We start from the raw sequence: 16,437 nt of genomic DNA, 5'->3' as shown, positions 1-16,437 counted from the left end.
CCCTCCAGGCAAGTGGGTGGTATACTCTTGAGCAGAATTTCTTCAGTTGGTGGTTGTGTGGGGAGGCAAACAGGTCTATCTCTGGCATTCCCCATTTCTTTGTTATGGTTTTGAAAATATCTGGATGCAGCATCCATTCGTGAGCATCCGTGGTAGTCCTGCTTAAGCTGTCTGCTAGTGAATTCTCTTTTCCTGGTACAAATCTGGCCTGCAGTTGGATGTTGAGATTCAGGGCCAAGTTCCACAGGTCCATTGCCGTCCGGCATAGAGGGTATGAATGTGTGCCTCCCTGTTTGTTGATGTACCACATGACTGTGGTATTGTCCGTCCTTATCAGCAGGTGTCCTTGCTGGATGAATGGTCTGAATGCCTCGATTGCATGTTTCACTGCCAGCATCTCCTTTAGATTTATGTGTAGATTCAGCTGGTCTTGTGACCATAGGCCCTGGATACACTTGTCTTCCATGTGTGCCCCCCAGCCTAGGTCTGAGGCGTCCGTGGTGATGGTCTGCCTTGGATGTGGTTTGTGGAAAGGCAATCCTCTGTTTATCTGACAGGCCTGAGCCCACCACAGGAATTCTTTTTTCAGACATGGAATGATTGGTATCTGGGCTTCTAGACTGTGTCTGTGTTGTGACCATACATTCCTTAGGAACCATTGTAACTTTCTCATATGCAGCCTGGCATGTGGGATCAATATTATGCAGGATGCCATGTAACCCAGGGCCTGCAGGACTTTCCTTGCAGTAAGCTGAGTTTGTCTGGTTAATGCCATGAAATAGACTGGTAGTTGCTTTTGTTTTTCCTCTGTGAGAAAAGCCATCTGAGTTATTGTGTCCAGTTCTGCACCCAAAAATGTTATCCTTTGGGATGGCACTAGTCTTGATTTTTGTATGTTGACTGTGTATCCCAAGGCTTGCAGCAGTTGTAGGACATTGGCCAAATCCTTTATTAATTTTGTCTTGTTGTCCGCTTGTATTAGGCAGTCGTCCAGGTATGGGTAGATTTTAATTCCCTGAAGCCTGCAATGAGCAATTACTGATGCCAGGCATTTTGTGAATACTCTGGGCGCAGTAGATAAGCCAAAGGGCAATGCTGAAAATTGATAATGCTCTGATCCTGCAAGAAATCCGAGGTGTCTTCTGCAATCTGGTCGTATAGGGACGTGCAGTTATGCCTCCTTGAGATCTAGAGTCACCAGCCAAGACTCCTTGCCCAACATGGGAAGAAGTTGCTGTAGGGTCAGCATTTTGAATTTTGGAACAATGAGGTATGTGTTCAGTGCGGACAAATCGAGAATAGGCCTCCATTGATTTTCTTTTCCTGGTACAAGGAACTGGAATAAAATCCTTGGCCTTGTTCCATAGATGGTACCTTTTCTATTGCTCTCATCCTTAGTAAACTGATTTGTTTTAGAGCCTCTGATTTCCGGCTTGGTGGAAGGTTTGGCATTCCTCTCTTTTTTGGTGTGGAAGTGAAACCTGTAGCCCTTGTCTATTGTTTGTAAAGTCCATTTGTCTCCTGTAATACAATGCCAATTTCTTGAGAATAAGGCTAGCTTTCCGCCCAAGGGTGCTTCCAGTTGTTCCCTGGTAGGCGGAAGCAGAGCCAAGTCATTGTGTCTGTCCTGTAGAAGTGGTTGCAGTCGCAGCTGTGGCGGCACTTCTTTGGTTGGCAGGTTGCCACTGACGACCCCTGTAGGCACCCCTAGATTGACCTCTGCCTCTTGGGCGTCTATTTCTGCCTCTCTGTGCTCTGGAGGTGTCTGGAAAGGATCAATTCTTTGAAGGCCAATTTCTGCTAAACCCCGGAGGTTGGACCTGCAAAAAATCCTTGACTGTTTGGACAGATTTTGCTTTTTCTTCCACTTTCTTTAGAACCTCCTGTGCAGGGGAGCCAAACAAACTGTTTCTCCATAGGGGCATCCAGGAGTTTAGACTTAACATGGTCTGGTAAGGATTGTTCTTTTAACCAGGCATGCCTTTGAATCACTGCTCCAGTCATAGCTCATCTAAATGAAGCCTCCAGTGCATCATAGCCACATTTTAAGAAATGATTACTGACCTGCTGAGAATTGTGTACCAAATCCTGAAGGGACTTACGGTCTAAAGGTTCAGGAGAGGCCAGCTTTTTATTCAGCTGATCTAACAAAAATTCCTGGTATTGTATCATGTGAAATTGACAGTTTAAAGCCCATCTCTCTAATGCTCTAGATTCTCTTTCAGATGGTAGTGGGTTTTTGGCAGAGGCAGCTGCAACACCTTTAAGGCCCTGAGAAATGGTTTCTGGGTCTGCAGCATGAGCCTTATACAAGTGGTAGTGAGAATCCGGGACCCTGTAGTATCTGTCAGGCTTTGCAGGGGCCGGGGGAAGAGAATCAGGGGCAGTACTGGCATCATTGTATGCACCATCAACAACTGATAGTACAGGTGGAATGGCTAAAGGCCTATGCTGTGGTAAGTGTAAAAAAGTCCTTAGCCTTTTCCTAGAATCAGAAAAATCCTGACCCTGCCATTGGAAGTGTTCCCTCTGAGTGTAGGGTTTCCCCAAAAGAAAATTCTTCTGGAGGTGAGGCAGAAGGAATTGAGTCTTCATCAGAATCCTCATAAGGTGAGTACGGGCCTTCCTGATGGTCCGATACATCTGAACCATCCGAGGAGTAGTGAGAGGACAGAGGTTCAGAGGGTTCAGTCCTAGGCCTCTTTTCAGGAGGGGGTTGTGAGGCCCTGTCTGGGTGAGGATGGGTTCCCCTGATCAGAGAAATAAGGTCCTCAGCAAGGCTGGGAATCTGGGAACTTGAGGTAGGCCTGTGAGAGGGAGCTTTTGAAGGTAAGGCCTTGGAAAGTTTGGCTGCTTTAGCCCTGGAAAAGGCCTTGATAGACATAGAAGCAGGGGGTCTAGCTGCCCCACGTGCAGGAGTAGAGATGTCCAACGGAATAGTGTCAGACAACTCGTGTGCCTGCTACTTCAGCAGGAATTTCTGTAGCCGACTCAGCCATGGCCTGTGTGGCCTCTGTTATCGGAGGCATGCTTTCGGCCGAAGGGAGAACAGAGGTCTCGGTTTCAGCCGAAACAGAGACACTCGCGGTAGGCCTAACCGTGGTTTCAGCCGAAACCGCGGGACGCAAGTGTCGGTCCTTTTCTTTGCGTTTTTTAGCTAAATGTGTAGTCTGAGTCTCCGACGACATTTTATATGCAAAAGTGGAGCCAAAAACTCTTCTGCAAACTCCGACCGACGTCTAAGAGTCGGTCGGTTGAAGGAAGCACAGGCTAAACAAGCTGATACGTCGTGGTCTGGGCCTAAGCAAGGAAGGCAGTAAGAGTGGAAATCCTTATGAGGTATTTGTTTCCCACAAGTTCAACAATTATTTACTTTGACATCGGCTGAGGCAAGAAAGAGTCCCCAACGGGGTACTTAGCTTTTTAGAAGTCTTCGGTACGCTGAAATCTCTGGATCTGACAGACCGGCACTTGTGAACAGCTTCTGCTTCGGGCACCGCACGGCAAGAAAGACTGGGGAAAATGGCATCGGCTGATGCCTTTATACCCCAGCAGCTATGACGTCGGGTGAAGTGCGAGGCCAGACCCAGACTTTGGAATCCGGCCGACCGAAGGGCTGCCTGAGGCAGAACAACCCATTTGTTATGACTGCAGATGCATCCTTGAAGGACATCATTATGCTGAACAGGAGCATCCAATAATTTAGCTTTTACTTGTTCTGGCAAATTTTGTTCCTTTAGCCATGCATGCCTTCTAATAACTGTGCCAGAGGCAGCAGCCCTACAAGAAGCCTCCAAGGCATCAAATCCACAGTGTAAACCATGCTTCCCAACTTGTTCAGTGGCATGCAATAAGTCATGTAATTCCTTATCTGCACAGGCAGAAATGGAAGTAAGCTTTTGTTTTAAAACAGACAAGAGAAACTGCTGGTATTTCAGCATATGAAACTGACAGTTTAAAGCCCTAATGGATAAAGTAGCAGAAGTGTACACCTTTTTGCCTCATCTTTCTGAAGATCTAGAATCCTTTTCAGTGGGAATGGGGTTTTTGGCAGAAGCGGCCTTAACTCCCTTAGGACCCTGAGAAATGGTTTCAGGGTCAGCAGAAGGGTTCTTGTATAAAATCTGGTGGGAATCAGGAACCCTGTAATATCTATTAGGCTTAACAGGAGCAGGAGGAAGAGAGTCAGGGGTCAAGTTAGCCTCCGAAAAAGCATCATCCACAATATCCAAAACCGGAGGAATAGCCAGGGGACTATGTTGGGGGAGAAGAAAATCCCTTGGTCTTTTCTTAGATTCTGAATACTCCTGTCCTTCCCAGTGGAAATGTTCCCTCATTTCATGCAAAGTTTCCCCAAAAGAGAAATCCTCAGGGGGAGAAGATGAAGGAATGGATTCCTCAGCATCAGAATCCTCATAAGGAGTGAAAGAATATTCCTGGTCAGAAGAAACTGAAGAAACAGATGCCTGATCAGAGGAATCATAATAAAACATCCTGCCTTGGCCTTTTATCTGGAGGGGGATGTGAACCCCTAATCATAGTAAGTAAATCCTCCGCCATCTTGAGTAACTGTTTCTGTGACTTGGGAGCCGGTTCAGAAGAGGCCTGTGTTGAAGTCTTTGATTTAGGAGTCTTTGCCTTTATTAGAAGCTGAGTAGGCCTGAAAACCCCTTCGGAAGCTGGTACCTGTACAATGGCTCCGGACCCATCCGAAGGAGCATTGTCCGAAGGTCCTGCAATAGAAATATTTAAAGGCCTGGTTGGCTCCTCATGAGTCCGTTTCGGCCATCGGTTCTGAAATGGCCGACAGGGGCTGCAAATGCGAATCACTGACGACGGCCGAACCTGAAGCTGGCTCTGCTTGTGCGCCATCGTCAGATTTGGACCTCAGAGGCCTATCTTTATCCTTGCGACGTTTGTGAACTCCGGTAGCCGGAACCGTATCAGACGACATTTTGTAGTTAAAGCGCCTACCGAAGTAATGAAAAGCAAAATCGTACCTACGTTTAATTGTACATTGATTGAATCTAGCACAAAACCGACAACTAGCTACGTCGTGGTCAGGGCCTAAGCAAGGAATACAGTAAGAATGAAAATCCTTATGAGTTATTTGCTTCCCACATGAAATACAATTAACTTTTTCTGACATCGGACTGGAGCAAGAAAAAGTTTCCCCAACGGGGTACTTCGCTTTGAGTGGAGAAGAAAGTCTTCGGACTGAAGTTCATCAGAAAAAATAGTCAGGAGTCAGCCGACCGGCACTTGCGAACTGCTATCACCGCACGGCAAGAAAGACTGGAGAAGATGGCGTCGGCTTGTCAGCTTTGTACTCCTGGCGCTCTGACGTCAGGGAGCATGGTTGAGCAGCCAACGCCGGACCCAGACTTTGGGATTCTGGCCGACAGAGGACTGCCTGCCGGCAGGGGAGAACCCTACAGTCATGACTGCAACAGTGAAACACGAACATCTGGAATGGTGGAGGGGGAAGAGGGCATGGGCCTAAAGGCCATGAAGGCCTGCATCAAGGAACTCCTTCAGAGGGTGGAGTCTGGTGTTTTCTCCTTCCTTTTCAAAGGAGTAGTCTTAGAAGGCCTGGATTCAGGGGCCTGGGTAGGAGTAGGGGTTTCAAGCAATGGAATCCCAGTCTGATATTATCTGGTTCCCCCTTGACATAGGGAAGGACCTACATCAGAGCCAACTCAGTGGACACGCTGGCCATTCATTCCGAAGCAGCTTCTTTGAGGGGAGCCTAAGTGTACTGCTCTAACGAATGTCTCTCAACTCCGCTGGAGGGACATCCAGAGAGGCAGTGGAACTAGGCCTTGGAAACTTGGCCTTTTTCCATGGCGGTTCCACTGGAACGGCCGATTTGGGATCCATCCAGAGCACTAGCTGTTTTGAGTCTCTGGTTTTCTAAATATAGATTAAGGGCAGCAAGACGGCTTTGAAGGATCTTTGGTACAAATGATTGACAAATAGGGCAAGAAGTATGGCCGTGATCTTGGCCTAGTCAGAAAACGGCCGTGCGTACCCTGTGCTGAATCTAGCACTCACATCGGCATTTACCCTTCTTAGCTGACATGAGCCAAGGGGTAAAGTACAGCAAACCAAGCTCAAGCAAGAAAAAATAATCCCCAACAGGTTACTTAGCTCTAGACGTCTTCAAATAAAGGAGCAAAGTGATTGATGCGACAGTTGACTGCGGCTGAAAAGTTTTGAGGTCTGTACATGCAGCAGTCACAGTTAAAGGTTCCTGGCTTATGGCCTTACGTGTAATGTCCCACACACCTACAACAGCCAAGCTTTTGCATAGGAGAAGGCATTTGGGTCACCTGGGGCAGGGAATCCCACACCAAGAATACTTTAACATAGGAACAGGACATATTGGATTATGAATATGGAAAGAACAGGGCAGTCAACCACTTTATGCCAAAGCATCAAAGTGCTGATGCAAACTCTAACTGTGAACCATTACTTGCAAAGAAAAGCAAAGATTAGTCTTGAATATAACAGATACTTAACATCTCTATGCTACTTGCATCTTGGCACCAGAAGCTGGCATCAGTCAAAACACAAGGGAAGGAAGAGCTTTAGAAGACTGGTTAGCTGTAGGCTATTTGCATGGCAAGACGTCAACATAACTGCTAGAAAGAACAATAGACCTTAGCAAATTACAAAATAGTAAAGCTATAATTGAAGACGACAGATCGTTGAGTGCCAATCTTAGTAACTTCTTGGATTTGGAGACCTCACACCAGCAGCAAGAATCAAAAGCAATGACCTTTACATAACACATGAAAATGGATGTGTGTGCGAATACTTACCTACCAACTGAAGTCTAATCCCAAAATGCAGGAAAGTCTATACAACAGATCTAAAGCATCTCACAAAATTGGAAATGAAACAACCAAGTGTCCATTAAACTTACTATTCTGGCAACAAACAGAGTCTTGAAAGCATCTCCTTGTGCATTTGGGTCATTATGTGGATCCCCTGCGGAAGAAAAAAAAAAAAGTAGACCATTAGCCTGCACTTCCTTCACAACTATTCCAGAACAAACAATGCTTTAGCCAGCAAAGCTTTAGCCAATATGCTGCACATTCAAAGCTAAAATGTTCACCTATATTTCAAAATATTACGCTTTTTACAGAATTTGAAATGCAGGTAAACATGCTTAAGACTCCTGAACACGTTTACACATGCTACACCTGCATAAAGAAATTGGCAGCCCTCAAAGTACAGTTGTGTACACTTAACATAAATGTCGATGTTAGAGTTTATTCACTGTTGCAGTCCTCACACTTGGGTTATCCTGCTAGGGTTAGCCCTGCCGGCCGAATACCAGAGGCTTAGCATTTCTGCGTCGGTTGCTGTCACTTCAGGACTGACATCAGGTCGTCAGGGGTATAAAAAAACAGGCAGCAGATGCCATTACATCAGTTTTTCTTGCTCCAAATGTCAGGAACTCCAAAATAGGGAGCTAAGTTATGGTGGAAAAACACCACCAGTAAAATGTAAATACCAATAGCCCTGTAAGGAGTGAGGAACAGAGAGAGACAGACAAGGGGGCTGGAGGGTGGGAAACCAGGACTGCAACAGTGAATACACGATCAACATTTCTGATGTGTACACGACTGTACACTGTTCTTCATGTTTCACTGTTGCAGTCATCACACTTGGGTTGATTCCCAAAGCCAAAGAATGGGTGGAGACAGTCAAGAAGAGTTGGGGCTGGCTAGTATGCCCTGCAGGACTGCTGCTGCAAAGCACGCCCTAGATTTGGAAAAGATGGGCAGGTGGTAATGCTTGGTGAAGGTATGAACAGAACTTCAAGGAGAAGCTTCCAGAATGTCCCTGGTAGGGACTCCTCCGAGAAAGCCTGTAGAGATTGAAGATGCCCTAGTGGAATGCGTTCTGACCCCGCGAGGGGGTGGTTTCCCATGGTGTTTGTAACAACTGGATACAGTGGGCTATCCCCATTTGGAGATGATTTGTTTTGATATGGCCTTACCCTCTGCCCCTGGTGCAAACCTGACTAGTAACTGGTCAGATTTCCTGAAGGGCTTAGTCCTATCAAGGTAGAAACTGAGCTGTCTGTGCACATCTAGAGTGCAGGATCCTTTCCCCCTTATTTTGAGGATTAGGGAAAAAGGTGGGAAAATGGATGGATTGGTTGAGAGCCACACTGGAAAACACTTTAGGCATAAAAGTTGGGTTAGTCCTGAGGGAGACCCTGTCAGCATGAAAAATACGGGTTCCACAGCCATAAGTGCATGTAGCTCAGACACACTTCTAGCTAAAGCGATGGCCAGAAGCAAGACTGTTTTCCAAGAGAGGAATTTTAACTGCTGATGCTGCAGGCTCGGGGGGGGGGGGTGGGGGGGTGGGTAGCGTGAGCTTTTTCAACACAAAATTAAGGTCCCAAGCAGGGGTGGGGGCTCTTCTTGCTAGCCTTAAGTTATCCCCCCTCAGGAATTGCTTGATGATGGGGGTGAGAGAAGAGGTGGCTCAGTGCTGTAATGAGCAGAGATGGCAGAGGCATGGATCTTAATGGAAGAGGACAGGCCTCTTTAGTAGGTCTGCTAGGTAATCCAGCATGAGAGGTAAGGAGGGCTGTGCTGTATCCGCTCCTTTAGTGTGAATCCAAGAACAATACCTTTTCCACTTATCAGCATAGGATTTCCTTGTACTGGGACGTCTGACTTCACGTATGACATCCAGTACCTGCTTGCTTAGGCTGGCCACTGGAGGAGAATTCAAGGAATAAGCCAGGCTGCAAGGTTCAGGGTCTGCAATTGCAGATGCAATATCTGTCCCTCCTGAGTCAGGAGGGTTGGGATCTGGGGTAGGTGCCATGGGGGCACTGGTGACAGACTGGCAGTAGTGTACCAGTGCTGGCGTGGCCAGTCTGGGGCAATCAGGATTGCCCTTGGTCTTTCCTGCCTTATACTGAGTAATACTCTTGCAAGAAGAGGCAGAGGGGACATGCATAGATGGTTTGCCCACTGGAAGGATAGGGCATCCACTTTCCAAACCCTGCTGTGAGGTACCCTGGTGCAGAATTTGCTGAGCTGGTGGTTGTATGGGGAGGCAAACAGGTCCACCTTCGGGGTACCCCACTTCTAGGTCACAAGGCTGAAGGAGTTGTGGTTCAATTGCCATTTGTGTGGGTCTAGGAGATTTCTGCTCAAGTTGTCTGCCAGAGAGTTTTGGTTGCCTGGCAGGAACTGAGCTTTCAGATGAATATGCATGGCTGAGGCAGTGTACCACAGGGCCATGGCTAGCCTGCAGAGTGGGTTCCCTATCTGCTTGTTGATGTACCACATCACGGTGGTGCTGTCAGTTTTGATTAGTAGGGGCCCCGGTGAGAGTAGGGATCTGAAAGCTGTCAGTGTGCTGAACTAGCATCTCTTTTTGGTTGATGTGCAGATAATTTGGTTTGAGCTCCAGCGGCCATGAATGCACCTGCCATCCTGATGTGCATCCCAGGCATAGTCTGATGCGTCTGTGGTTAGGGTCTGGGCTGCATGGGGCTGTGTAAAGGGAAGTCCCTTGTTGTGGTCACATGCTGCTGCCCACCAAAGAAACTTTCTTCAGACAAGGTATTATAGGTATGACAGTTTCCAGGTCCTGAGAATGTTGGGACCAAAGACTTTTTTAAATACCACTGAAGTTTCCTCATATGCAGTCTGGCATATGGAATTAGTATAATGCAGGAGGCCATGAACCCTAGAGCCTGCAGGATTTTCCTTGCGGATATCTTGGTTCTGGTAGCCATTTGTGCAAAGTAGCCTGTCAGATAGGTTTGTTTTTCTGGGGTAAGTAATGCCATCTGGGACGCCGTGTCCAAGCTTGCTGCCAGGAATACAATTTGACTGGGGAGTAGTTTGGATTTCTTTTCGATGACAGTGTACCAGAGGGAGGTTAGAAGGTCCTTTACAAATTTCTGGTGCAGTAACAAACTTTTCCCAAGTGTCTGCCTGAATCAGGCAATCATCCAAGTACGGGTAAATTTTAATATTTCTCTGTCTGCAATAGGCAATGGCTGGAGCCAGCCATTTTGTGAAAACTCTGGGAGCAGTGGATAAGCCAAAGGGAAGTGCAGAGGAAGTACAGTTGTGTACACTTGCCATAAATGTAGATGTTAGAGTGTATTCACTGTTGCAGTCCTAACCAATGGGTCATCCGGCTCCCGGTAGCCCTCCATCAGCCAGAATAAAAAAAGTAAGCAAATATGACAGTCTGTCGTCAGTTGTAAAGGACATCAGGATGTCAGATACAAAAGGAGGCAGCCGATGTCACTTCCTCAGGTCTTTCTTGCCATAACAGTCAGGAGTCCCCAGAAAACAAGGTTTAAGCCAAAAGAAACTTTGGCAAACAAAACCAGATTCAAACTGTACCTTAGGAAAGAGCAGGAAATGACCCAAAAAAAAAGGGAGGGGGGAGGAGGGAGGAAAACCGGGAATGCAACAGCGAATACACTCCAACATCTACATTTATGGTAAGTGTACACAAAGTACAGTTTTGTACCTACCATAAATGTAGATGTCCGATAGGAATGCATCTGCAGTCTTTACAAATGGGTTGTCCTGTCGTCAGGCAGCCCTTCGGTCGGCCGGATTCCAAAGTCTGGGTCTGGCTTCGGCTGGTGTCGCACTTCACCCGACGTCATTGCGGCAGTTATTCGGGTATAAAGGCATCAGCCGACGCCATTTTCCTCAGTGTTTCTTGCCCCAGATGCCAGGTGCCCTCTTGGATGGCTAAATTTGGATAAATGCCAAAGTTTCCAAATAGTAGAGAGCAAACACACAAAATAAGCATGTATGTACATATATACAAACAAATACACCATACTAGATCCCCCCAAGCTAGCTGAAGATTGGCAAATACCCTAGGAGTACCTCAGAGGGGAAAGAGGGTGGGTAATCCTGACTGCAGATGCATTCCTCTCGGACATCTACATTTATGGTAGGTACAAAACTGTACTATGTCCTTCAAGGATGCATCTGCAGTCTTTACAAATGGGTAGAATACCATAGCTAAACTAGGGGAGGAGGAAATGAGAAGAGATTATGGTGTAGTTAGGATCCCTTGCAAAACAGCAGTGGCAAAACCAGCACGGGATCTAGAGTATAGAGGTAAGTTATAATGCTTGGCAAATGTATGCACGGAGGTCCAAGTAGCAGCCTCTATAATGTCCTTGGTAGCCACTCCTCGTAAGAAAGCTGTGGTAGTGGCTGTAGCCCTTGTGGAGTGAGGCCTGATGTTCTCTGGAGTTTTTCCATGGTAGGAGTAACAAAATCTAATGCAATTTCCTATCCATTTGGAGATTGTCTGTTTAGAAATTGGTTTTCCTTCCTTTCCTGTTGCATATGCTACCAGAAGCTGGTCAGTCTTTCTATTGTTTTTTGTCCTGTCCAGATAGTAGCGTAATTGTCTGTGTACATCCAAGGTATGCAAGAGCCTTTCCCCCCTGTTCTGTGGGTTGGGGAAGAATGTAGGAAGGTGGATAGCCTGATTTAAAGAGACTCTGGATACCACCCTTAGGCATAAATGTAGGATTTGTTCTCATGGACACTATCTTGATGGAAGATCAGGAAGGGTTGCACTGCCATTAATGCCTGCAGTTCAGAGACCCTTCTTGCTGAAGTTATTGCCAGCAGGAAAGCAGTCTTCCAGGATAAGTATTGTAATTCTGCTGTTGCTGCTGGTTCGAAAGGAGGAAGAGTCAGTTTTTCTAGCACAACATTCAAGTCCCATGCTGGCAATGGAGGTTTCCTGGGAGGTTTTACATTTTTAATTCCTCTCAGAAACTGTCTGAGCAGAGGATGCGAGAAGACAGGAGGATCCAAGCTGTATTCTGCTGAAATAGCTGATGCATGTATCTTGATGGAAGAATAGGACAGGCCTGTATGGTAGAGCTCCGCCAAGTACTCCAGGATGTTGGCTATGTTCACCAGCGTCACATCTTGCCCCTTTGCAGTACTCCATATGAGATATCTTTTCCATTTTGCTGCATAATTCTTTCTTGTTGAAGGTCTACGAGCCTCCAGGATTATGTCTTTAACCCTTTGGGATAAATTTGGGTTAATTGCTGTTATGTAATGTTCCAGGCAGTTAGCTGCAGAGTTTTTAGGTTTGGATGCAGGATGTTGTAGTTGTTCTGTTAGCAGTAATGGGATCAGGGGCAGTGTTCATATTTGTTCCCGGGACATGCTCCTCAGCAGCGGATACCAATGTTGTCTTGGCCAGTTTGGGGCTATCAGAATGATCCTCGGACGCTCCTCTTTGATCTTCAGAAGCACCTTGTGCATCAAAGGAAGTGGTGGGAATGCGTATGCTGACAGGCTTTTCCAACTGAAAGAGAGGGAGTCCACCTTCCAAGCAAGTGGGTGGTAAGTCCTTGTGCAGAATTTCTTCAACTGGTGATTGAATGGGGATGCAAACAAGTCTATTTGTGGTAATCCCCATTTTCTTGTGATGGTTTTGAAGATGTCCGGATGTAGCATCCATTCGTGGGCATCTGTTGTAGTTCTGCTTAATATGTCTGCTAGAATGTTTTCCTTCCCTGGTACATAAATTGCCTGTAACTGAATGTTGTAGCTCAGAGCCACATCCCATAGGTCCAGTGCCAGCCGGCATAGAGGGTATGAGTGTGTGCCTCCCTGTTTGTTGATGTACCACATAACTGTGGTGTTGTCTGTCCTTATCATCAACTGGCCTTCTTGGAGAAAAGGTCTGAATGCCTGGATTGCCAATTTCACTGCCATCATTTCTTTTAGATTTATGTGCAGATGCAGCTGGTCTGGAGTCCATAGGCCTTGAATGCACTTGTCCAGCATGTGTGCCCCCCATCCGAGGTCTGAGGCATCTGTCGTGATGGTTTGTCTTGGTTGACTTTTGCAGAAGGGCAATCCTGTGTTTGATTGGCAGGCCTGAGCCCACCATAGGAACTCCTGTTTCAGGCATGGGATCATTGAAATTTTGGTTTCTAGGCTGTGCTTGTGCTGGGACCACAAATTCTTTAGGTACCACTGTAGCTTTCTCATACGCAGCCTGGCCTGAGGGACCAGTATTATGCAGGATGCCATGAAGCCTAGAGCTTGCAGCACTTTTCTTGCAGTCAGATGGTTCTGCTTTGTTAATGCCAAGAAGGAGAGAGGAAGTTGCTCTTTCTTTTCTGCAGTTAGAAATGCCATTTGTTTTGATGTGTCCAGTTCTGCACCCAGAAAGATTATTCTTTGGGATGGAATCAGCCTTGACTTTTTTGTATTGACTGTATATCCCCAGGGCTTGCAGCAGGTAGATGACTCTTTGTAAGTCTTCTGTTAGTTTGTATTTGTTGTCCGCTTGTATCAGGCAGTCGTCCAGGTAGGGATAGATTTGAATCCCCTGAAGTCTGCAATGAGCTATTACTGATGCCAGGCATTTGGTGAACACTCTGGGCGCAGTAGATAAGCCAACGGGCAATGCTGAGAATTGATAATGCTCTGATCCTGCAAGAAATCTGAGGTATCTTCTGCAAATTGGTCTTATGGGGACGTGCAGGTATGCCTCCTTGAGATCTAGAGTTACCAGCCAAGACTCCTTGCCCAGCATGGGAAGAAGCTGCTGTAGGGTCAGCATTTTGAATTTTGGAACAATGAGGAATGTGTTTAAAGCGGACAGGTCTAGAATAGGCCTCCATTTGTTTTCTTTTCTTGGTACCAGGAAGAGTCTGGAGTAAAATCCCTTTCCTTGTTCCATAGATGGTACCTTTTCCACAGCTCTCATTCTTAATAATTGAGATATTTGCTTTAGAGCTTCTGTCCTTTGAGTAGGTGGTAGGTTTGGCATTCCTCTCTTTTCTGGTAGAGTATGGAAATGTAACCTGTAACCTTGGTCTATAGTTTGCAAAATCCATTTTTCTCTTGTAATGTAGTGCCAGTTTCTTGAAAATAAGGTTAGCTTTCCGCCCAAGGGTGCTTCTAGTTGTTCCCTGGTAGGCGGTGCCATCGCCAAGTCACTGTGATGGAGTTGTTGTAGTGGTGGTGGCTGTATCCGTGCCTCGTTGGTTGTTACCCTGCCACTGGCGACCCCTGTAGGCACCCCTGGATTGGTTTCTGCCTCTAGAGCGCCTATCCCTGCCTCTTTGTGCCGTAGAGGATTCCGGAAAGGACCAATTCTTGGAGGGCCAGTTCCTGCTGAACCTTGGAGGTTGAACTTGTAGGAAATCTTTTACTGTTTGCACAGATTTTGCTTTCTCTTCCATCTTTAGTACCTGCTGTGCACGGGAACCAAATAAATTGACCTTGTCCATAGGTGCATCCAAAAGCTTAGATTTGACATGGTCTGGTAATGCCTGTTCTTTCAACCATGCATGCCTCCTGATAACTGTGCCAGTCATGGCTGATCTAAAAGAAGCCTCCAGTGCATCATAGCCACATTTTAAAGAATGGTTACTAACCTGCTGTATGTTATGTACCATTTCTTGGACATGCTTTTTATCTAAAGATTCTTCAGAGGATAGCTTTTTAGTCAACTGGTCATGCATAAACTCTTGATATTGAATCATATGAAATTGGCAGTTCAAAGCTCTAGCTGACAAAGTAGCAGAGGTGTAAACTTTTTTTACTCCATCTCTCTAAGGACCAGGATTCCCTTTCAGAGGGGAGGGGGTTTTTAGAAGAAGTAGCTGCTACAGCTTTAGGACCCTGGGAGATAGTCTCTGGATCTGCAAAAGGAGCCTTATATAAGTGGTTATGTGTGTCCGGGACCCTGTAGTACCTATCGGGCTTAGCAGGAGCCGGGGGTAAAGAATCAGGAGCAGTGCAAGCATCATTAAATGCATCATCAACAACAGAAAGAACTGGAGGTATAGCTAAAGGCCTATGCTGTGGCAGATGTAGAAAGGTCCTAAGCCTTTTTCTAGAGTCTGAGAAATCTTGGCCCTGCCACTGAAAATGTTCCCTCATAGCATGCAAGGTTTCCCCAAAGGAAAATTCCTCAGTAGGAGAGGCTGAAGGGATGGACTCCTCAGCATCAGAATCTTCGTAAGGAGAATAAGAAGCCTCAGGAGGGTCTGTATGTTCTGAGTCATCGGAGGAATCATCTGAGGATGCTGGCTCAGGGGGCTCTGCTCTAGGCCTCTTTTCTGGAGGAGGGAGAGAGGCCCTGTCTGGATGAGGCTGGGCTCCGCGGATTAAAGAGATGAGATCCTCAGCCAAAGAAAGCATGTGGGAGCTGGTGCTGGGCCTGTGAGAAGGGGGCTTGGCAGTCACAGGTTTTGATGCTCTGGCTGCTTTAGCCCTGGCAAAGGCCTTAATAGACATAGCTGGAGGAGGCCTAGCAGCTCCACGTGCAGGGGTTGAAACATCCAGGGGAATGGTGTCTGATAAATCCTGTGAAACCGCCACAGAAGGTTGGATTTCAGAAGCCGTTTCTACCAGGTTAGAAGAGGCCTCGGTAGAAGGCATGTTATCGGCCGAAGTAAGAACCGCTTGCTCGGTTTCGGCCGAAACCGAGACACTCGTGGTTTGCTTAACCGCGGACCGCGAGTGTTGGTCCTTTTCTTTGCGTTTTTTGGTAATTTGCGTAGTCTGAGGATCAGACGGCATAATGTAGGCAAAATCGGAGCCGAAAATCTGTTCAGCAAAGTCCGACCGATGTCTAAGCGTCCGTCGGTTAAAAGAAGCACAGGCTAGACAAGCTGCTACGTCGTGGTCTGGGCCTAAACAATGTATGCAATAGGAGTGGAAATCTTTATGAGGTATTTGTTTCCCACAAGATAAACAATTATTAACTTTCTCTGACATCGGCTGAGGCAAGAAAGAGTCCCCAACGGGGTACTTAGCTTTATAGAAGTCTTTGAAGTAGTATTCGGTAGTAGTAATCTCTGGATCAGACCGACCGGCACTTGCGAACAGCTTCTGCTTCGGGCGCCACGCGGCAAGAAAGACTGAGGAAAATGGCATCGGCTGATGCCTTTATACCCGAATAACTGCCGCAATGACGTCGGGTGAAGTGCGACACCAGCCGAAGCCAGACCCAGACTTTGAAATCCGGCCGACCGAAGGGCTGCCTGACGACAGGACAACCCATTTGTAAAGACTGCAGATGCATCCTTGAAGGACATCTGTATTATGTTCATCGTGTTTCACTGTTGCAGTCCTAACCAATTGGTTGATTACCAAAGCCCAGAGAAAAGGGAGGAGGCACCAACAGAAACAAGGATTGGAGAGAATGTCCTGCATAACAGCAGTGGCAAACCCTGCCCTGGCTCTAGAAAACAAAGGCAAATTATAATGCTTTGTGAAAGTGTGAAAAGAAGACCACGTGGCAGCCTCTAAAATGTCTTTAGTAGGGACACCCCTTAAAAAGGCTGCAGAAGTGGAAGCTGCTCTTGTGGAGTGGGTCCTAACCCCTTCAGGGAGGAACCTAGCCATGAAAGGAATAAAA

General features: G+C 46.7%; 1 protein-coding gene across 3 annotated transcripts in view; it reads right to left on the bottom strand.

The window, feature by feature from the left end:
• SNRNP70 (small nuclear ribonucleoprotein U1 subunit 70) overlaps positions 1-16,437 on the bottom strand; it is a 718,845-nt gene that overhangs the window by 507,871 nt on the left and 194,537 nt on the right. For all 3 annotated transcript variants that reach the window (XM_044083355.1, XM_044083354.1, XM_044083353.1), the window contains exon 5: positions 6,929-6,993. In XM_044083355.1, coding sequence (XP_043939290.1) covers positions 6,929-6,993 — 65 coding nt within the window. The remainder of the gene's footprint in view (positions 1-6,928; positions 6,994-16,437) is intronic.

Source organism: Protopterus annectens, chromosome 9.part0 (assembly GCF_019279795.1).
Source record: "Protopterus annectens isolate FY-2018-M chromosome 9.part0, PAN1.0, whole genome shotgun sequence".
NCBI classification, from domain to species: Eukaryota; Metazoa; Chordata; order Ceratodontiformes; family Protopteridae; genus Protopterus; species Protopterus annectens.
Note: the sequence above shows the minus strand (reverse complement) of the source record. Positions and strands in the feature narration are given on the sequence as shown.